At 46.3% G+C, this 22,868-nt stretch overlaps 2 protein-coding genes across 3 annotated transcripts; both read right to left on the bottom strand.

Moving 5' to 3' along the window:
• Positions 1–11,489: 11,489 nt before the first annotated feature.
• Positions 11,490–16,700, bottom strand: LOC136552257 (protein DETOXIFICATION 45, chloroplastic-like). Of its 2 annotated transcripts, XM_066543784.1 has the most exons (14): positions 16,067–16,700; positions 15,813–15,940; positions 15,495–15,638; positions 15,261–15,406; positions 14,489–14,624; positions 14,074–14,170; positions 13,856–13,956; positions 13,403–13,566; positions 12,849–12,920; positions 12,649–12,765; positions 12,469–12,564; positions 12,232–12,353; positions 11,775–11,831; positions 11,490–11,627 (listed from the first exon to the last, which is right to left on the bottom strand). In XM_066543784.1, the coding sequence occupies exons 1-14, from the start codon at positions 16,417–16,419 to the stop codon at positions 11,618–11,620; spliced, it is 1,743 nt and encodes a 580-aa protein (XP_066399881.1). In that variant the 5' UTR covers positions 16,420–16,700; the 3' UTR covers positions 11,490–11,617. The 2 variants fall into 2 exon arrangements, with proteins under 2 accessions (XP_066399881.1, XP_066399880.1); XM_066543783.1 differs by lacking the exon at positions 11,490–11,627 and having other exon boundaries at positions 11,735–11,831.
• A 2,424-nt stretch (positions 16,701–19,124) lies between these two features.
• On the bottom strand, positions 19,125–22,038 carry LOC136552256 (chitin elicitor-binding protein-like). Its single transcript, XM_066543782.1, has 4 exons — positions 21,293–22,038; positions 19,852–19,969; positions 19,579–19,766; positions 19,125–19,460 (listed from the first exon to the last, which is right to left on the bottom strand). Exons 1-4 carry the CDS (start codon positions 21,966–21,968, stop codon positions 19,327–19,329), a joined length of 1,116 nt encoding a protein of 371 aa, XP_066399879.1. The 5' UTR covers positions 21,969–22,038; the 3' UTR covers positions 19,125–19,326.
• Positions 22,039–22,868: the final 830 nt, after the last annotated feature.

The following is a 22,868-nucleotide window of genomic DNA, read 5'->3' as shown; positions in this document are numbered from 1 at the left end:
AACCTTAGAGAAGGGTGGATGCTCCCTTAGAACACAGCAGGTCACCACAAAGCAAACGGAACACAGATCGGAACCCAAATGAGCAAAGAACAGCACTGCCCCTGCAAATATCGGACACGTCCGGTATTATGTCGGACACGTCCGGTATTTTTGGACACGTCCGGTATGATCTCGGACACGTCAGGTATTTTCAGCAGCAAGCTGACCAAAAGAGAAAAATCCAAAACCCCGTCAAACAGTGTCCAAAAATCATAAAATTTTAACCATAGCTCTTTAAACACCAAGGGAAGATCTCCACCAAATTTCAGCTCAAAACTCCAAAGTGAGAAATATCGGACACGTCCTAGATCATATCGGACGCGTCCGGTATGAGCGAGCAGTTTCTCGGGAAAAATCAAATCAAGCCATAACTTGATCAAATCAACTCCAAATGACTTAAAATTTTGCACAAGGGTTCACAAGCGAGTAGAAAGGCAACCTCTAAAGGATCATGGCCCGAGACAAACTCTAGCTCCGTGAATCGAAGTAATTGAAGAATCCCCCCAAAAAAATAGGTCAAGAACTAAAATTGCCCGGATCTGCGATCTCGTGAGGAATTAGTGGATTTCCTTCGGTGAAAAGCTTCTACTCATGTCATTGATCGATCCAAGGCAACAAGAACGAACCAAAACCATCCCAAAACGAAGAAACGAGAGGGGAAACAAGAAGGGACAAAAGGAGCTCGTGAAGAACACCAAAATCACATCCAGAACACAACTAAATCATGAATCCCGGAGGGCATACGGTGGTTACGGCCACCGATTTCTTCAAAACCAAGTCACAATTTGAGTTGTGGACCTCTCTCATACATGGAAGCAAACTAGAGGAAGAAACCCTAAAGGAGAAAATAAAAACTAGAGGAGGTGAGGGAGATGGGGGCTCCATCATCCTATTTAACAGGGATATTACACATTCCCAGTTTTGCCCCTGGATACAAATGAGTTGAACCGCTAAGCCCAAGGGCGTTGTTGTCCAACCCGATGTAATCTTGATCCGACGGCCACCACGCCTTCTCACCGGTAGCTTCACCTCGACACGAACTCCCCAATGCCGCCACGTGCCGTCCGTCCCTCCTTGGAACCTCCGCCCGGGTTTTGAGGCCCAAACCCGTAAACCGTCCGTGGGTAGCGTACTCCATACGCGTTCCCCGCCATCCGACGCGTGTCACCGCCATCCTCGACCGGCCGGCCCGCCAAGTCCTCCTAAGCCTCGCTCGACTCACGCGTCCGCCGTCTTGACCCGGTCAACACCGTCACTCCATGTCTTCTTGCACTTGTCGATGTCCCAAGTGTCAACCATCGCGGCTAGTCACCTGGCCTCTGGGTCCCTCGGTCCAAGCCTCATGTCTGTCCTTCACCGCTCCCAGTCTGTCGGCACGGCACGTCCTCCTTGACCTTCACCTCACCGTCGACCACCGCATCTGAGCTCCACACCTGCACAACACAAGCCAAAAGACATGCTGCACACATAGCTTTCGCCATGGTAAGGTTAGTCACCACTCAATCCACTTCGTGGATTACATTGACAATCACTCATCACAAAATGAACACGCAAGGGTACTTGTCAACCTTGTGTTCGCAATCTCTCCCTTGATGAGTGCATTGTCAACACCAATACATGAACAGCTTGAGCAAAAGAAAAAGAAAAGGAAGAGAAAAGAAAGAACTCACCCAAATGACCAAAAGCCAAAGAAAAGCCAAGAACCAGGTCATTTAAAAATGAGCAAAACTTGGTCCCCAAAGACATAGGCAACGGCTCGACGCAACCAAGTAAAACAAAGCTAGCCCTCAAGAAGAGACAACGGGCTCAACGCCACTAGCAAAGCTCGAAAAGCCAAAAAACTGCTAGACCCTCCAGAAGAGGCAAAGGCTCAACACATCTAGCAAAACACCTCAAATGCAAAACTGCTAGACCCTCCAGAAGAGGCAAAGGCTCAACACATCTAGCAAAACACCTCAAATGCAACTCCCCCTGAACAAGTGCAATCTCTCTCAAATGAATGCATATCTCTCAACTTTAGGTGAATCTCTCTCAAATGAATGCATATCTCTTAACTTTAGGTGACATTGTGAGTGTGGAAACTTCTCCCCCTTGTTGACATATGCACTTATCAAGCTAGAGCCCAAGAATTGCAACTCCCCCACAAAACAAGCTAGGAATGCAGAAATGCGCAAATGCAGAAGCTTCAAGATTATAGCAAGTAGATTGAAAGAATGCTTTAGTGGATGCTGTCATGTATATATAGCAACACATACAAGTGCTAGCAAATGCTCAAGGTGACCAAATGAAACAAAATATGGCATTTAAGCAAGTTTGAGCAATTTTAAAAGAGGGTTCACCACCAAAGGAGCACATAGCAAAAATAGACAGGAGATCGACCTTGTGCTACACATGTATGCAAAGTGAACTACCCCAAACAAAGTTCACACATCATGTCATGAGACAAACTTGTGGTTTGATCAAATTTTAGACACCAACTGAAATTTATCGGAGTTATACAGCGTATTACCAAAGTTTGTCAAACAAGTGTGTACGGGAGGTTATCTGTGCCATCAAAACCTGACTTAGCGACCATGTCAAGCCTATGCCAAAGGCAATCAGAAGCTTAAGACAATAATTCGGTATCCATTATAGAGCTCAAGTTCACCAATAAGTGCAATTTGGAGCTGTCTCGATACTCTGACATAGGATAGTACAGACCCATCCCGATCTTTTCAAATCACAGAGTTTGATTTTTAAGTTTTAGCACAAATTCTAGTTTCTCAAGCAAGTGTGTAACTCAAAGTATGAGCCGTAGCAACTAAGCATATACATGAAGCAAGAAAAAGATCTCGACACATTCTACACATGCTAGTGCCACAAGTAGTGGTGAACACATTTCATGTTTCAACAAGTTTTAATCAAGTTTACAGTTTGGAAAACAAGCTTAGCTCATAACATGCATCAATTGATCAAAAGGAGCCTAAGCCACAAGCACATCATGTATATCCATAACATCCCCAACAAGAGCATAGTGTCAATCTAGCTACTATAAGGATGAAGCTCAGGATGCAATATGATACATGATGATATGATATGCAAGTATGATATAAAAACAAAAACAAAGGCTAAACTACAAAGAAAAGCAAAACTAGAATACAACAACCAAAGTTTCCCTCCTCTAAAAAGGGAAACAAACTCCAAGCTCCCCTCGCAAGCGAGCAAACTGGGCTTGGTCAAGTGGTTTGGTGAAGATATCTGCGAGCTGGTTTTGGGTATCAATGTGGTGCAGATCGATATCACCTTTCTCATAGTGGTCACGCAAGAAGTGAAAGCGAACTTCTATGTGCTTTGTCTTTGAGTGAAGGACTGGGTTTTTGGCTATACTTATGGCACTGGTGTTGTCACAAAACAAAGGCACTCGCCTAAACTCTAACCCAAAGTCTCTCAGAGTAGCTATCATCCAAAGCAACTAGGAACAACAAGCAGCAGCAGCAACATACTCTACTTCTGTGGTGGATTGGGCGACGCTAGACTGCTTGCGAGAAGACCAAGACACAAGAGAAGATCCAAGAAACTAACAAGTCCCCGAAGTGGACTTCCTCTCAACACGACAACCAGCATAATCCGCATCAGAATACCCGCAAAGAGAAAGAGAGGAGGAGGCTGAAAACCAAAGACCAAACTCGGGTGTGAAACAAAGGTACCTGAGGATCCGCTTGATGGCTTGACGATGAGACATGCGCGGAGAAGACTAAAAGCACGCGCATAAGTAGACTGCAAACTGGATGTCCGGTCTCGTCGCTGTTAGGTACAGTAGGGACCTAATCATGCTTCGGTATTCCTTCTGGTCCATAGCTTCTCCCTCCTTGTCCTCATCCAGGGCCATCGTGGTTGACATGGGCGTCAAAAGAGGTTTGGCCTCACCCATATCAAATTTCTTGAGCACGTCCTTGGTGTACTTGCCTTGGTGCACGAACGTCCCCTCACGAGTTTGCTTGATTTGCAGCCCGAGGAAGAAAGTCAATTCACCCATCATGCTCATCTCAAATTCCCTGCTCATAGTATCTGAAAACTTGGCAACAAGAGCATGAGAAGAGCCACCAAAGATTATATCATCCACGTATATCTGAACCAAAAGGATATCTGTGCCTTGCTTGAGGAGGAACAAAGTCTTATCTACGGAACCCATCCTAAAACCCTTATCAAGCAAGAAAGCTTTCAAACGCTCATACCAGGCTCTTGGGGCTTGTTTCAAACCATACAAGGCTTTGTGGAGTTTAAAAACATGGTTGGGGTACTTTGGATTTTCAAAGCTAGGGGGTTGCCTCACATAAACCTCTTCCTCTATGTACCCATTCAAGAAGGCACTCTTCACATCCATCTGATATAGCTTGAACCCTTTCGAAGCTGCAAATGCTAAAAGAATCCTAATGGCTTCTAGACGGGCAACAGGAGCAAAGGTTTCTTCATAGTTTATTCCCTCTTTTTGGCAAAAACCCTGAGCCACTAATCTCGCCTTGTTTCTCACCACCACCCCATCCTCACTCTGCTTGTTCTTGTAAACCCACTTTGTACCTATGGGGTGGCACTCTGGTGGAGGTGGAACTAAAACCCACACTTGGTTCCGCTTAAAGTTCTCTAACTCCTCGTGCATAGCATTAACCCAATCGGCATTAGATAGTGCGTGTCCAATATCTTGAGGCTCAAAAGAAGCTACGAAAGCAGAATGAGCAAAATGGGAAATATGATAAGACTTGGAACGCGTTACCCTTTCATCGATGTCGCCGATCATGGTCTGAGGAGGATGGCGTCGCTGGATATGTCGAGGTGCACCCAAAGACGAAGTCGCCTCCCCCTCATCCACAGCCGGGGCCTCCTCAGTCAATTGAGGAAGCGACTCGCAAGGACCCCATGAAGTAGAGGTGGAGGGCTCGGGGCCGTGAGCCAAAGTGGTCGAAGCTGGCTCGATCGGGGCAGCTGGTTGAGATGGCTTGGGATCATCCCAATCGATGTCATCGTCATCCTCAACGAAAATGCTGTCACCCATCTCTTCGTCACCTACACGTTCAAAGATAGAAATAGAAGAGGGCATGGTTTCGTCGAAGGTGACTTCACAAGTCTCCACGACACGGTTAGTCTCAAGATTAAGCACACGGTACGCATGTGAATGAGAAGCGTAACCGAGGAATATACTGTCCGAAGATCTAGATTCAAACTTGTCAAGATTACCTTGCTTAAGAATGAAGCACCTGCAACCAAAGACTCGAAAATGACTCACCTTGGGTGGACGCCCAAACTACAACTCGTAGGATGTCTTCTTTAAGAAAGCACGAAGAAAAATGTGGTTTGAAACATGGCAGGCGGTGTTGATGGCTTCGGCCCAGTAACGCCTAGGAGTCCTATGCTCATCGAGCATCATCCCGGCCATTTCAACCAAAGTCCAATTTTTGCACTCAACAACACCATTCTGCTGAGGGACATAGGGCAAAGAAAACTGATGTTCAAGACCCAAGGAAGCACAGAAGGTGTCAAACTGAGAGTTTTTAAACTCAGTGCCATTGTCACTACAGATAGCTCGTATGACATTCTTTGGTAACTTAGTTTGCAACCTCAAGATCAAGTCACGAGCATGAGAAAACGCTTCGTCCTTGCCCTCCATGAAAAACACCCAAGAATAGCGAGAAAAATCATCCACGATCACAAGAACGTACCACTTCCCTCCCTCTAACCGAACCCGAGCCGGACCAACAGTGTCCATATGGAGTAGCTCACCGGGTCTCGTGGTCATGACCTAAGTCACTGGAGGATGGGAAGCAGCCACCATCTTTCTGTGGCGACAGGGATGGCATACCAGATCCTTCTCAAACTTAAGTTTGGGCAATCCTCGGATCATGTCAAGAGAACTCAACCTCACTAGGAGATCAAAGCTCAAGTGACCAAGTCTCCTATGCCACTTCCACAAATTAGAAGAAGATCCGGCAACCAAACAGCGAGAAGAACCGAAAGACTGAGAGAAATTAGCTCTGAAAACTTGGCCAAAAGGAACGATCTGACAAACTAGATGTCCCTGAGAATCGAGCACACGAGAAAGTCTAGTCTTAAAGCGCACCTTAAACCCATCTTGAAGGAGTTGTGAAACAGAGAGCAAATTGAAATGCAGGCTTAAAACCAAAGCAACATCCTTCAAGATAAAAGACTCATTGACCCGAATGGTCCCACGAGACAGCACCTTACCTTTGCTATTGTCCCCAAATGTGATGTACTCCTTGTATTGCATGGGGTCGAGGCTAGAGAACCATTTGGAACTTCCAGTCATGTGGCGCGAACAGCCGAAATCAACAAGCCACGTGTTCTCCAGGCCTCCGCTCTGCATCAATAGAAAGACAGGGGGTGAGCAAATGACACAATACTGGGGTTAGTGAAATGAGGAGAATACCAGTGTTGAGTCATTTGCCCTGGAAAAGTGTTAGGAAAAACACCATACATGCCATGTCCCATTGGAGAGAAGCGATCACCATGTGGGGGAAAACATGGTCCGCTAGGAGTGTGGGACTGAAAGCCACCGTCGCGAGGTCCAGAGTCATATAGATCTTGACTTGGGCCACGCCGGGCACGACCACCACGTGGTCTCGCCACCTAAGGCCTAGCACCTTGAGGCATTGCACCTCTAGACCTAACACTGTGCCTCTAAACAGGTGGTACATGTACGCCATGGGGAGGACGGTACATGTTCCGGTTGTTCAACTCGTACTCGCGCCGCTCATCTCTCTTCCTCCTAAAGCAAAACTCAGCCAAATGACCATCTCTATGGCAATAGTCACAGTGGTACCTCACCTCTCTCTTGGATGGTGGTTGACTCACTCTCTTGTGGATATGGTTCACTCTCTGAGGCTTTTTGGCTTTAGGAAGGGGTGCACTAGAGATGTTGGGTAGAGTATCGAGTTAGTTCTGAAAGTGGTTCAGTTTGGGAACCCAAACTTGCTTGGATGGTGGAGCTTTTGGTGGTTCTTCAAACACACCATCTTTGATCATAGGCTTGGTAGACTCTGGTGGAGGGATCTTGATCAATTTGGGAGTGTTGGTGGGTTTCTCACTTGGGTTCAAACCACTATGTTCACCAACCTTACCATAGACATGCTCACCCTTCCCACCTATAGCAAAGCCTACTCCCAATGAGTCAGTTCCCCGCCTGAACTGGCTCACCATCATGCCCAACTGAGGCTCACTGCACGACACCTAGCTCAAGATGGACTGAAGTTGTGTGTTTTCTTCCTTGGTTCCCATCTTGTCATGCCTGTAGGACTCAAGCTCCAACACCAAAGCTTCACATCGAACACATGTAGTGGTGGTGCTATCTGAGTTGGCCTTCTCAAACTCAGCAAGTTTGGCAACCTTCTCTGCCAACTCAGATTGCAAGCCTGAGCAGGACTTGCATGCACCGAGCAACCCAGAACGAGACTTCAGCTCATCACATTCATCAAGCAAAACAGCATACTTGGATTGCAAGTTAGAGAGGTTAGACATGTGTATAGCGCACTCATCGCACTCCTCCTCCTCTGACACCACTACACCACTCTTGGCAAGCTCCAACTCCTTCAAAGCAACCTCTAGCTGGTCCTTAAACTCTTTTCTCTCACGGGCAGCATGCTTAAGCAACTTATCTTGACTCATCAATGTATCATTCATAGTATCAAGCTCAAGCATAAGTGAGTCAAGTGTGGGCGGTACCTCATTTTCATCGTCGTCGACGTCGACGTCCTTTTTGAGCTTTGCTCCACCGTCAACCGCCATAGTGCAAAACCCACCATGGTTTGCACCAGCAACAAAGCAGAGACCGTTGAGCTTGTCCTCGCGCTTCTTCTCGGACTCATCGTCGGTCAAGGGAGAAGAAGAGTGATCATCGTCGGAGTCATCGTCGAGGTCACTGAGGGAGGCGAGGAAGGCACGTTCTTGAGCTTTGGCCTTCCTGCGGTACGCCTTCTTGATCGCCTCCTTGTCGAAGCCGCCCTTGGCCTTGTGCTTGCCGGAGGTGTAGTCGCGCTTATCCTTGTGCTTGCCGGAGTCGTACTTGTTGGTGAAGGGCTTCTTCTTGGGGCAGTGCGTGACAAAGTGGTCCAGATCTCCACATCCATAGCATCCCTCCTTCGAGCCACCACTGCATCGGCAGTTCAAACGGTTGTTGTAAAACCGAGAGAACCGACTAATGACGAGTGCCAACTCATCATCCCCAAGAGACTCTAGCTGCTCCTCTGTGACTGACATCAAGCACGACAAAGAGAAAGAAGCTTGTGAAGGGTTAGTCAATGAACTTGAACCACTACCTGAGACCAAAGCCATGGTTGGTGCAGAAGGATTCTTGAGCTTGGCTTGGGTTTGGTAGTTGATCTCTGTGGACTTGAGCTTGCTGAAAAGCTCGTTGACGGTGAGGGTGTCGTAGTTGGCCGACTCAATGATCGCCGACACCTTCACATCCCATACCTTTCGATCAAGGGCATAGAGAAGCTTGAGAGCCCTCTCATGATCACTATAAGATAAGTTGGCCTTGTTCGCTTTCATTTTGTTGATGATAATCTGAAAGCGGGAAAATATGGCATCGATGGACTCGCCATCAAGCTGAGAGAAGTTCTCGTACTCGTGCTTGTACGTCTCGTAGAGTCTGGTCTTGACCTGTGCGGTCCCCTCGTGATAGCTCTGAAGCCTCACCCAAATCTCTCGAGCTGTAGTACAATCAGAGACACGCTCGAACTCAGAAAGCGAAAGACTCGAGAAAAGCACACTGCAAGCTTTGCAATTTGCGTTGTGCTGATCCTTGTGATCCTGGGTGGTACGGGCCGCAACAGGGAGCACAACGTACGTAGCATCCTTGCAAATTTTCCAGACGAGCCAATCAATCCCCTGGAGATGCACAGACATGCGGATCTTCCAATAAGGATAGTTGGACCCATCAAAGTGCGGTGGTTTGCCAGAACCACGCTCCATGTCGCCTTCGTGGATCACGGACCGATTAAGATGGAATGGTCCTTAACCGGCTCTGATACCAATTGAAGGACCGGTAACGGCGACCAAAGGGGGGGTGAATGGGAGCCTCAAATTTCTTTCGAAATCTTCAACCACTGTCCCAATATCAATCCTCAAAAAGCATACACAATAGACTTGATGACCATAACCCTAGAGAAGGGTGGATGCTCCCTTAGAACACAACGGGTCACCATAAAATAAACGGAACATAGATCGGAGCCCAAACGAGCAAAGAACAACACTGCCCCTGCAAATATCGGACACGTCCGGTATTATGTCGGACACGTCCGGTATTTTCGGACACGTCCGGTATGATTTCGGACACGTCTGGTATTTTCAGCAGCAAGCTGACCAAAAGAGAAAAATCCAAAACCCCGTCAAACGGTGTCCAAAAATCATAAAATTTTAACCATAGCTCTTTAGACACCAAAGGAAGATCTCCACTAAATTTCAGCTCAAAACTCCAAAGTAAGAAATATCGGACACGTCCTAGATCATATCGGACGTGTCCGGTATGAGCGAGCAGTTTCTCGGGAAAAATTAAATCAAGTCATAACTTGATCAAATCAACTCCAAATGACTTGAAACTTTGCACAAGGGTTCACAAGCGAGTAGAAAGGCAACCTCTAAAGGATCATGGCCCGAGACAAACTCTAGCTCCGTGAATCGAAGGAATTGAAGAATCCCCCCAAAAAATAGGTCAAGAACTAAAATTGCCCGGATTTGCGATCTCGTGAGGAATTAGTGGATTTCCTTCGGTGGAAAGCTTCTACTCATGTCATTGATCGATCCAAGGCAACAAGAACGAACCAAAACCATCCCAAAACGAAGAAACGAGAGGGGAAACAAGAAGGAACAAAAGGAGCTCGTGAAGAACACCAAAATCACATCCAGAACACAACTAAATCATGAATCCCGGAGGGCATACGGTGGTTACGGCCACCGATTCCTTCAAAACCAAGTCACAATTTGAGTTGTGGACCTCTCTCATACATGGAAGCAAACTAGAGGAAGAAACCCTAAAGGAGAAAATAAAAACTAGAGGAGGTGAGGGAGATGGGGGCTCCATCATCCTATTTAACAGGGATATTACACATTCCCAGTTTTACCCCTGGATATAAATGAGTTGAACCGCTAAGCCCAAGGGCGTTGTTGTCCAACCCGATGTAATCTTGATCCGACGGCCACCGCGCCTTCTCACCGGTAGCTTCGCCTCGACGCGAACTCCCCGATGCCGCCACGTGCCGTCCGTCCCTCCTCGGAACCTCCGCCCGGGTTTTGAGGCCCAAACCCATAAACCGTCCGCGGGTAGCGTACTCCATACGCGTTCCCCGCCATCCGACGCGTGTCACCACCGTCCTCGGCCGGCCGGCCCGCCAAGTCATCTTGAGCCTCGCTCGACTCACGCGTCCGCCGTCTTGACCCGGTCAACACCGTCACTCCATGTCTTCTTGCACTTGTCGATGTCCCAAGTGTCAGCCACCGCGACTAGTCACCCAGCCTCTGGGTCCCTCGGTCCAAGCCTCACGTCCATCCTTCATCGCTCCCAGTCTGTCGACACGGCACGTCCTCCTTGACCTTCACCTCGCCGTCGACTACCGCATCCGAGCTCCACACCTGCACAACACAAGCCAAAAGACATGTCGCACACATAGCTTTCGCCATGGTAAGGTTAGTCACCACTCAACCCACTTCGTGGATCACATTGATAATCACTCATCACAAAATAAACACACAAGGGTACTTGTCAACCTTGTGTTCGCACATGGCATACACATGGAGTCCAAAGGATGCGTTGTTTACCTCATGGACATTCTGGCAAACACCTCCTGTGCGCTATGGACGTCGGCGTCGAGTCTGATATTGGAGGTGGTGGTGATGGGTGCTGCCGAGGCTGTAAATGGTGGTGTAAATGGCTGGGATGCTGTGGCCGTCATCCCCTTCGGCTTGGGGTGCCGGTGATCCCTTCCGTGGCTTAGCTTGGATTATTGCCGCCAGCAGCACGCGGCACGGACAGGCGAGATCTGCAGCTGCATCCTCCACCTCCCTCGTTGACGAGACCTCCGAGCCTGGCGGCCTAGGTTCCGACAACGGCGAGACGGGGATCGAATCTGGCGCGCAACTTCTACCTCGCCCGTGCGCAGCCCACAGTGCGGCGGAGCTCCACCGTGCAGCTCGCGACGGCCAGGGCGCGCAACGTGCTCCCGTGCGCGCCAATACCAAGCTACGCGTGCACCCGCGTGGGATCCGTGTGCATCGTCGAGTCGAGAAGACGACTCGTACAGCGCTGGTCCAGCCGGTGACTGGGCCTCGGAGCACGGGCCCTCATCGTCGCCTCGCGAGGCGACGGCGCGACCGTCTCCAAGCCAAATGAGGGTGTTTTTCGCAAAAACAGCAACACGGAGACGAGGGGAAGAGACGCGCTGTACATGCCCTAAAACCACCAGATGGTTGAAACATACACAGGAGTCAACATAAAAGTAAATATGTTTCGACATTGTAGTGTGCCTTTCATAACTTCTATTCTCCATCCTAATCTCGTCATTTGGTTAATCAGCTCCAGAGATCAACATTTTCTTCATTGCAGCCTGCATACAATAGTTGAGCACCTTATTATATGTCAGCAACCATGCGGCCATCTGGTAGGCCCAACATGCAAGTATTACAAGAAATTGACTATCATTAATTACATGAATCAATGATAAGCATTAAAAAATGCTGCATTTTTCACTAACTTGTATTTGGGTTCTTTTTTGTGCAAAAACCACCAAGGCCCTGCTCTCCATCCCAATCTGTAAATTAAGGAGGACAACATGTCACAATTGAATAATGCAAATTTTGTAGCAAAGCATCTGATAGTTTGATCACTTGTTATCGTCAACTGGGCCCAATATCTATTGCATCAATGCAGGACGCACAGAAGATGGTCAATCTACGAAAAATAATATTCTTAGGACGATCTGAATTTCATGTTTGCAGCTGTTTAAACGGTTCATGGGGACCTTCTGTTCATGGCAAATGTTGCATTTTCAACAAAGAGAGAGAATTAAACTCTGCTATTTTCCAACCTTTATAGAGTGCTACAGAAGAGACAATCATACTTTTCAAATAAAAGTCAAACTTGGTTAAGAGGGTATCTTCTACTGACGACATCCAAAACATGTATCAAAAAGTCAATGAGACAAATGTTACCTCAAAAATCCAGCAGTCATACGCAAACTCATGAAAAGAGCCAGGCCAGCCCAAATACCAGGAAGCCCGAAAAATTGTGGAGCATACAGCAAAAACAAAGAGGATATTGCCCCAACTACCATCTGAGGATCCAAGGGATATTAATAAATCACTGCAGAAAGGAAAGGAAACACTGCAAACAGAAAATGCAGTAGTAGTTACATGATCAGAATAGCATGAGTTACTTTATGTGCATACCATGGAGGAAGCTGAGTACGAGAAGTCTGAGACACCAAAATGGAGTCCATCAAAGATAAAAGCGAGGGCATTGATAGGCTGGCTAGCACTAACAAACTTCAAAAACACACACAAAAAAAAAGCAATGAGCAAAGAGAGTGTTGACAGGGACCAAATAGTATCATAAAAACAGATACATACCAAAACACCACCCTTCACAATTTCTATAACCATGGGATCTTTGGAGAATACTTCTGCAAGTCTACCAAAAGAGACAAACAGAAGAAGTGCCAAAGCGATACCAACGAACACTCCTGCCTGGCAAATAAAACATGATCAACATTATTTATACTATAGTCTTATACATATTAGCAGTAAATTAACTTAGTTAAGGCTGCAACCTTTAACACATAGAACGTGACCTCCTCCACTTTTTCGTAGTCAAGTTTAGCAAATGAACTTGCAATCAGTGCCTGAAATCAAGTACGTAACAAATAAATTCAGTGGACTCAGCCCCAGTTCAAGAGGTATGTATATCGTACATAGGGTCAGGAAACAATGAGCAGGCAAGGAGGCAATTCGACCATCACAAGCTTTACATAGAAGGCCAATCTAAAAACAACCTTTTGTGGGACTTTTAAGTCCGAGCCACTACATACATGCCTAAACACTTGCATTGTTAGTGCGGAACTTTAAATTCCATAGATCAGGTTGTAGTTACCATTGAGAAAGATAGAGACTGCTCAAGTTTGAGAAACACATAGTGAATTGAGAAATATTTTTTTTTGAAATAGCGCAAACACATTGCCGCATATATTATTAGAAGAAAAATTGACTCAGTTTTTAAGGTGAAACCAGGGACGAAAACCGAAGTGAATTGAGAAGTAATTGTGACATTTTTGGAAATAGGCAGTGACGCAGTGTTAACAAAATATATAAATAATAAGAGATGCACCTGAGCAGAAACAGCCAATGCATCCGAAAGTAATGATACTGCCAGCCAAACTTGCAGACATATTTGATGAGCGGCCATAGCTACTGTGCCTTGCCGAGCAGCCATTGCAGTCCCAAGAGTCATTGTTATCAGAACTGAAAGGGTTCTCCCTAACAGCATGCCACCTATAGAAGTTTCAAAAGAGCTCATGCTTGTATTCAAGGGGAAACTATATTAGTAGAGTAAGCTATTCATGCAACCCACAATATTAGAACTGCAAATAAATGTTGACGAGTTTTAAGGCATTTTAGTGAATGTATAATGAGCCTAAGAAGCCATTAACTACTCTGCACATCTAAGTATAAGTACCAATGAACCAAGATGCTCAAGAACTGTGGTATATGTGTGAATGAAAGGAATGACTTAAGCGTGATAACTTGGCTAACATAGTGCAAGCAATAATTTACAACTCACCAGATTTTATGTACCCAATAAACTCTAGGTCTTTGAATTTTGGTGGTAATAGAACTGCTCTCTTGCTTAAAGACCAAAGAAGTAGAAACATACCAACATATCTGAATAATTCAAGATAAGAACATTAGAAATGATAAGTCAGACATAATATGAAATCTAGTTCATGTGATTTGTGTGAATGTCAACGAACTTATAATTGAATGCAATACCAGACATACTGTGAAGCAATAGTTGCAAGTGCAGCTCCAGTTAATCCAAAGTTCAGGGAATACACAAAAAAAGGAAGCAGAACCACCGCTGAGATGTTACCCAAACCTGAAGGCATATTTCAAAATTCAGCAATTATGCACAATACGCTGATAGATTAAAGAGCAAGAAGACAAACAGCACTCTGTCAGCATTCCACATAATTTTGAGATTGTGTAAGCTTTCTGAAGCAACTCAGGCCATTTGTGAATCAAGGAAAGCATAGATTGTACATGGCTCTCAAAAGGAAATGTGTTGCTTATGATTCAGGTCATCGTTGCCATCTAGGATCCATGTCAGTGAAGTGACAATGAAACAACCTAGAAGATACAAACACTGAATTTACGAAACACTGAATTTACGAGGTGTCGAGGTGTCATGACTTACCACTGTAAAGTAGAGGTGTTTTTGTATCTTTTAGTCCACGAAACACACCTTGGATAGCCAATGAAACTACAACAGCAGGAGCACCAAGTGCTCTTACAGAAAGAAATAGCCTTGCTGGATTATGCATAGATGATGCCTGCCAAAGAAAACGAAGGCTGAATCAAGGCTCTAGTGACATGAAATGTGGTATTTGATGCAGTGAATTTTCTTACCAAACCACTAGTTTTTGGAGCCACAGGGAAATGAGTGACATCAGAGGTGTTAAAGACAATTATTTCTGGGTCCTACTTGTTATTAGGTTGAAAAGTTAAAATCAATAATAAAATCTGAAACATATCCAATTACTAATTAATCATTTTATCGTTGCACAGCAAGGGTTTGATGTCCCTGGAGACCAGTAGAGGCTAGATATCCATAGGCAGTGGCCGTGGTTGTTTTTACTTTAACCACAAGCATGAATGTAATCGGGAAAACCTAGCAGTTTGTAACAAACATTCTTCTTCTTAATGCAATGGCATGCAGTTATCCTGCATGTTGAGGAAAAAAAAGATTAATCACTTTATCATTGCAATCCAAATCTGTTAGTTAAGTTCCAAACACAAAGATTTTATACTTATAATCTTTTACTATAAAAAATAGTTTCTGATAAGTGATAAGTAGTAAGTGCATCTAATACAGGGACAAAGGGAGTCAAACTTAATTATTCCTTCTTCTGAATGCCCATTTTTGTAGCATACTAGCATTAATACAAAGATATGAGATTTTAACATACATGTGAGACACCCATAATGTTGAGGAGTATTCCAGACCCCAAAATCAAAGCCAAGGCTTCAATGACACCAATTGCAGCTGCCAAGAGTAAAGCAGAAGAAATTGAAGGAAGCCTCTTCCTTTTTCCAATCTTGCCAGATATATTTCCTTATGCGTATCAGCACAGAAAGTTAGCTTGGGAATTCTATAATGAGGCATGTTTCTTAAGCACATAAGAGTCAGTAATCATCTGTACCCGAAGCAGATTGTGAAGAGTCATGTTTTGACACATCTTCAGCCACAAATGATGTCGTGATACTTAGGAGGGGTATGTTGAAGAGCTTTGATATAATGTTGAATACTGACATACCAACGGCAGCCGAAGCCAACTCCACAGGACCTGCCAGATTTAGAGAGGTCAGTGTGTCAGACTTCAGACAAACCACAACAAAAGTAGATAGAAAAATGAAAATAATGAATTCGTCTTCATCACATACTAATCACTAAATTGAAGCATCGTATTATGAAGTGAATGAATGACCCAACTGAAGAGAACAGTGGAAGGGAAATTTACCTAAGCGACCAACATATGCGGTTTCCAGTAACTGCGCCACAGGATCGATTGCTTGCCCAACTATGGCCGGTACGACCAGATTCATGAGCTCCTTCCTAATTCCTCCAGGATGATCCCGAACTGAATTGCTGAGGAGTGAGGACGCAATGAACACGCGCCAAAAATAAATCAGGTGTCACTCCAAGAGCCACCGCGCTAGAGGCGAAACACAAATTAACAGCCCTGCTGTAGAATCGACACGGTCAAGGACTCACCCCGCAGGAGTCGCGCCCTTCGCGCCATCCGACGGAGACGCGCGAGCAGGGTGTGATCGATCACCCTCGGCGTCCTCGCCGCGGAACCCCACACGACAGCCGCCGTCGCCGGTTGAGCGAACGACGACGCCGACTCGGCCGTGAAGTAGGTGGCCTCCTCCCGCCGCGGAGACCGCCCGTCTCGCGACGGCGGGAGCCAGCGAGAGCCCCGGCGCGGTCGCGCGGCGGGCCCAACCGATGCCGATCGCTCCGCCGTCCACCCTAACCCAGCGGTTGCGGCCGGGGACGGGGCCGGCGGGCAGCTGGCGCAGGCGCAAGCGCGGGGGCAACCCAGCGCCGGCGGCGAACTCCATCGGGGCTCTGTCTCAAGTGACCGCGGCGTCGGATAAGCTCGCAGAGCGATCGAACGAGCGAGGGGGTGGCGGGGTGGTGTTGCGAAGAGGAAGAGACAGCGCGCGCGTCGCTGCCGTTTTGGCTCCTACGATGCCGAGGCGGGGGGAGCACGGGAAGGTGGAGGCGGAGAGGCGGCGGTTTTTTGGTGGAGGCTCCGCCCGCGCGCCCCTGGGTTTTGGCCGTGCGCGACGCACGCGCTGGGCTGGCGGGCTGCCTCGGCCTGAGCGCGCGCATAGCACCAGCGAGGCCGGAGCAAGCAGGGGCAGGTCAGGGGGCACGCGGCCGCGGCGTGTGTGTGTGTTCCCTCGTGTTTTGGTTTCAGTTCAGCCTGTTTCCAGGCTTTCCAGCCGGAGCCGAGCCCGCGTTGCGCGCCGCTCGTGTGCGGTCACACGCCCGGCGGCTGATTGCTCCAAACGAAACGAGCTGCAGCTGCGACTGCTGCGTTGTGAAAAATGCTGCTCATCATCTTCTTCTGTATTTTTTATACCATTGATCAGCAGTTGTGTCTCGTTATCGTCAGAATGAAACATGCATGTGTATTAAAGCTGTATATCACTTGACTATATTAACATTCAAATCATATTAAGACGATCAACAAAGAGTCAATGATAAAAAAAAATCGAGAACCAGATGAGTGTAACTCAGCTGGTTTTTAGTTTCTTGCGGTGAAACCTATTCAGTCGTTTTAAGTACTCGAATTTATGTAGGTTCTCGTATTTCTCTAGATTTATTTTAGAATTTAATGATATTATTATTTTCGTTGTAAACAATATGCCAATTGAAAGCGAGACGTCTATGATGATTTCATTAATTTTAAAATTTGCTGACTTGGGTGTCAAATACGGATTTGAAACATCAGTTGAGCATTTCTATGTAGGTCTCGCGGGCCTAGGGCCCTACCCGGGCTCCGGCCGTTCCAACCGGTGGACCATGATCGTGACACTGTGTTGCCAATGGCACATAGGTCCACCACTAGCGTCGTGCTACGGTTTAGTCTTTCGAGTCTCGGTTTATGGCATGTTTGAATTCCAGGGCTAAAAATTAGCTCATCTTGTGAAAATGGATTAAACACGAGCTAATTATAGGCTAATCTAATGGACTCTAACCATAAATTAGCCCTCATTAGATCTTATTAGTCTAGAATTAGCCCACATTCTAATTTGTATTAAAAGCATGGGCTAATTATTAGCTTTGGGATCAAACACCCTTTAGAATTATACCGATCAATATTGAAGATTTTGAATTTTATAAAAATAACTTGAAACTAAAATAATTTAGGTGCGGGAATGGACTACAACTGGTGTATGGGCCCACGTACGATATTGAAGATTTTGATTTTAAAATATATTGTGAAACTAAAATTAATTTAGGCCTTTTCCCTATGGTTCCCACCGGGGTACAGTGGCAGCCGCGCGGGATGGACTGGCGTATGGGCCTCGTATCACCTTCGTTGGACCATGGATGGGCCTAATTTGAACGACAGTGTTAAAATTAGGTAGCTAAAAATTAACTGGGACAACCTCAAAAACTTATTTAAAATCACTTCGAAAATAAATGAATATGCCAAGTTAACAAAATGAAATAGTCTATTTTTGTCTTTTTTCCAACAGCTTTCTATGGTTAGCCTCTAAAACTCGAAAACTGGAAAGGATAGATGAAATCTGGAGGAGGACGAAAAACCCACGCAAGATGGAGGCACCAAATGCACACACGCATCTGTGAGTTATCGTAGCAAGATCAATAAAAGAGTAAAGTGTTTGTTTATAAGTCAAAGTTGTAAAAGCATAGCTATATAATAGTTAGCCTTCTATTTGTCTACAAAATTTCTTTATTATTATATATTTCCATTCTATGTCCTAATACTCCTCATATACATCTCTATTGGGACCCGTCTATGCTTTCATATCAAGCTTGTTGCTTGCATGAGAGCTAAGCTCTCTTCTCTTTCCTTCCTTCTCTCTTCTAATCAGTAAAAATACTGATTAGCTTGGCTACAAGCCAATTGTTGTACTTGCTCTTAGAGAAAAATTTACCAAGTGATTATTTATTAGAGAATTAAGATACAAATTGTTGAATGATTGTTTTCTCTCTCTCTCTCTTAAAAAACAATGAGGGAATTGTTTCAGGGAGCTTTTGGAGACGTGTATAATCTCGAGCAATAAAGTATTATCCCTTGTTAGCTAGTTGTGCTAACTAGCCAAGGGCTTACTCACTCTTATCCCACGTATTATCCCCTCTGTATTAATCATCTAAAGCCTCGTTTGGATCTTGAAATTAAATTTATTTTAATAATCATAATTTAGATATATATTAATTAAGCTAATATGGATTATATTTGTGTATTATTGTTGGCTATACGAGAGAGATAGTTATGTGTCATATTTCTACCGTAGAGGCGCGAGTTGAAGAGCGTGTTATAAGTTGTGAAGTAGAAACATACAATGGTGATCTCAAGAATCAATTCACATCTTCCACCCTATAAATTTGAGATGGACTTAATAAAACCATTTGCCTAGTTTATTAAGTAGATTTCAATTCCTCCTAGCGAAAGAATCCAAATGGTTTTAGCTGAGATTACAGGCAATGATGCTGAATCCATACATTGGAACGTCTCGAGCCAAGCAATACTCCAGATAGAACACGAAAAAGGCTACGGTCATAACAGAAGAAAGTATCTTTGCAAAAGTTTGACGAAGTACAAATGTTTCCTGATCTACCTTCTAACACAGAAGTGTTGCCCTAGGGTCTGCACTTACAAATCCAACCAGCTACAGATCAAAGTCGCGCAAACACTGCAGATATTACTCACAACATCAAACTAGGAATCGGAGGACCAGAATCTAACGACATACGCATGGCAACAACGTTCAGTCTTGCCGCAGATAGCCTAGACAAAGCAAGACGACGTGAAGAGAGACAACCAGCTCCGTCCATCTCAACCACGCCCGCTCCAACCGAAACGCCAAGGAGTGAGCCGGCTGCGCCACTGGAGACATCCCAGCTGACAGTGACAAAAATAACGAAGGGGTCAACGGCAACTTAGAAAAGCACTGCCAATGCCAAAGGCACACAACATGCTGGCTACTGGCTCTTACAAACAGAACCGGGGCACTACTCACCGCTGCACACGTTACTGGTGGTGACATTAGCGAGGATGGCGAACGTTGTGCTGTTGGTGTACCCGGCGTAGGAGCATGTCCTGCTCTCGCAGGATGAGGTGGAGGATGTGTTGCCGAGGAACATGTCTCCACACTTGGCAGCAGGGCAGAACGACGAGCTCAATCCCTGTGTTGGCTGGCAGTCCAACCTGAACCCCATGGAGCATTATGAGGTTAGAATTTGATTATAAAGGCTGATTCAGAATTTACAAGTTTCAATAGACGAGCACTCACTGCCAGGTGCTAGAGCTGCAGCCACACATGACACAGTTGTTGGCGGTGAGGACGTAGCTTCCATTTGGCACAAGAAGGTTACGATCAATGGCTGTACTGCTAATGGCAGAACCACAAGCTGCATATATAAACACAAAACCATTAGCTCCAAAATGGAACTCTGAGTAAATGGCTAAATGTCATATGACTGAATGAGCATGCTATCTTATGTACATGATATGAAGCATTACACTTTCTGAAGCAATTAAGACTTGAATGCTCATTACAGGCTAGCTTGATCTTGATACAAATTCAGTTCACATAGAAAGATAAATGAACAGGATGTAAGGCTGAAGTGCATTTTAACTGCACAATACAGCATTAGCATTAGCAATAGCAAGACTAAGATAATGACAAACAAACAAGGTGAGTGACATGAACGAACTTCCAATGATGTGAAGTATACAAAGAATACTATCTGAATCGTACTTTTCTGCTACCATAATCTAGTTCAGCTAGTATTGTAGCAATTCCTGTTGATGTCCTAATCCAACCGGCCTGAGTTTTTTCTCTCTATTTTAGTAGTCTCTTTGTTGTTGTGGTGGTGGTTGTTGTTTGACTCTTTAGGGGGTCTTTGTTGCTCTGTTGTATTACCCAGTCTGGGTTTTCTTCTTTTCAATATAATCGGCAGCTCTCCTGCCTGATTCATTTCAAAAAAAAATTTACATTTGGTCCAAACTTCATTCCAAAGAGAGAGGTTTAACATCCTCTTGAAATATAACCTATGAGATAAAACAGATGTCAATGCCCAGAACGTCAGATCCAAATTCTACGTTCAGAAAGCCAGATACATATCAATTACCTTATCCTGAACTATGACTAACAAAAAATATTTTGCTGAAGCAAACAACTCCAGTACTTCTGTTGGAGATACTAATTCATTTACACAAATAGTAACCTACACGTATGTCATCAAGAACAAAAACACTCGGTGTACAAGCTAATGTTCAAGACATGCTCTGTGCAGCTACTTGCAAACTGCGAGCAGAAGTTCGGAGCGGAGAGCAGAAATGCTGAAACAACTAGTAGTGTCGTTTTTTTTTATCATCCTTTTTGTCTATTCAAAAGCACAAGCTTTTCAGGCAAACAATCTGAAAAGAACTCCTGAACATTTTTAGGCGTACAATGGGGGAGCAAAAAAGAGAGAGACTTTGCATTTGCCTAACGGCAAAGCATGTCTATGTTTAATCACAGCTTTTACCAGCAATAAAGATGCAAATGCAAAGAGGTTCAGAACTTTTCAGGGTCCATGTGTAAGCAGCAACAGTAACATAGTATAGCTCAAAATCATTGAAAGTGGATCTACTTTCTTTTAAGCTCAAGGAATCTACCCAAACAAGTCGAATAGATCAAGAACACACGAGCTGCTAGGAAAAAGAAAAAAAAAGAAAGGGAGGCCTACCTCGGAGTGGCACGTCAAGAACCTGGCCGGCGATAAGGGCCTTGGCGTCGGGCATCTTGTTGACCGCGAGAATCGTCTCCTCCGTGGTGCTGAACTCCTGCGCGATGCTGGCCACGGAGGTCCCGGTGGGCACGACGTAGGTGAAGTGCACGACGGGCTGGTCGGCCACGGGGTCGCAGCTGCAGGGCACGGGGATCCAGAGCTGCTGTCCGACGGCGACCCTGTTGGGGTCGGAGACGTTGTTGGCGGCGGCGATGTCCTGGTAGGTGACGAGGCCCGCGAAGACGCCCCGCGCGACGGCGTCGAGCGTGTCCCCGGCGCGGACCCGGTACGTGGGCCGCTGGAACGTGGCCCCGGCGCCGCCCGAGCAGAGGCAGGGCAGGCGGACCCGCAGCGGCGCGGGGGCCGGCGCCGTGGGCGGCGTGGAGAGCGGGAGGCCGTTGGCGGCCAGCAGCGCGCGGTGGGAGCGGAGCTGGAAGAGCGCGCGCACGGCGGCGAGCGTGGGCGTGGCCGTCCCGTTGGGCGGCGCGTAGGAGATGAGCGCCTGGCACGTGGACGCCCGCGGCGCCGTGGCGTTGCACGCGAACCGTGCCGCACGCGCCCCGGGGCACGGCGCCGCGAGGAGGCAGAGGAAGAGCAGGAGGGAGGCGGCGGGGAGCGGCGCCATTGCTGCCATGGCGAGGCGAGGACCTCGCCGCGAGGTTTAGCTTAAGCTAGTGTGCCCGTGTTACTGTTGTGGGGTTGGGGTTTTGGGCTGGTTTGGTCGTTTGAGGCCTTGTCTAGTTTGCGTTCTAAAGTTTCGGAGTGTCAATCGCATGTCGTATGGGTATTCGAATAATAATAAAAAAATTACAGAATTAGTTAATAAATCAAGAGATAAATTTATTAAATCTAATTAATTTATCATTAGCATATATGTTACTATAGCACTTTATTATTAAATTATAAATTAATTAGATTTAAAAGATTTGTTTAATAAAGTAGTTGTAATCTGTATAATTAGTTATTTTTTAAAGTCTATATTCAATCCTCTGTGCATCTCAAGCCTTCAATGAGAAGCGTAAACTTTAGTTGAGGAATTAAACGTGGCATAGATGTTGGGGAGGCGCATTGGCGCGGAGGTAGAGGAGGGTGGGGGCAGTGTGCAGCAGCGAGCTGGGCGGTGGTCATGGTTTGTGGTCTCTCTCTCCATTGCCGCGCGGTCAAAGCTGAGCTTGACGAGGGATCCATGCCGTCCACCGCCCCTGTACGGCTCGGATCGTGCGTAAAAGGCACCGGTGGGGATGACAGCGTGAGCCTAGTGGCGTGTGCACAGTGAGTGGGTGGGGTGGGGTTGAGGGAGAAGACAGAACAAGCGTGGGCGCTGGCTCACTCGCCTGCAGGCTTCAGCAGCTTGCGGGGATTCTCTGTGCGCGGTGGCATCGTAGCTTGACATGACGTGCAGACGGTTCAGGCTCGCCTGCTCGGCGTGAGCGTGTCTTCGTGCGCTGCTGCCTGCTGGGAATCGCTTCGACCGCGCGGAGGATCTGGTGGCCGTTTAGCCATCGCCGATCGTCCACCACGCCGGTGCAGGGGA

This window comes from Miscanthus floridulus, chromosome 4, assembly GCF_019320115.1.
Source record: "Miscanthus floridulus cultivar M001 chromosome 4, ASM1932011v1, whole genome shotgun sequence".
Lineage (NCBI taxonomy): Eukaryota > Viridiplantae > Streptophyta > Magnoliopsida > Poales > Poaceae > Miscanthus > Miscanthus floridulus.
The sequence above is the reverse complement of the archived record's forward strand: the minus strand, read 5'-3'. Positions and strand labels throughout refer to the sequence as shown.

Coding starts and splice junctions, on each gene's coding strand:
- LOC136552257 (XM_066543783.1), bottom strand. CDS start 16,419: ATGGAGTTCGCCGCCGGCGCTGGGTTGCCCCCGCGCTTGCGCCTGCGC. Junction 14,171..14,488: donor AACACCTCTACTTTACAGTG/GTAAGTCATGAC, acceptor ATATGCCTTCAG/GTTTGGGTAACATCTCAGCG. Junction 11,832..12,231: donor ATGACTGCTGGATTTTTGAG/GTAACATTTGTC, acceptor CTTAATTTACAG/ATTGGGATGGAGAGCAGGGC.
- LOC136552256 (XM_066543782.1), bottom strand. CDS start 21,968: ATGGCAGCAATGGCGCCGCTCCCCGCCGCCTCCCTCCTGCTCTTCCTC. Junction 19,767..19,851: donor TGCAGCTCTAGCACCTGGCA/GTGAGTGCTCGT, acceptor CATGGGGTTCAG/GTTGGACTGCCAGCCAACAC. Junction 19,461..19,578: donor CACCAGTAACGTGTGCAGCG/GTGAGTAGTGCC, acceptor TGTCACTGTCAG/CTGGGATGTCTCCAGTGGCG.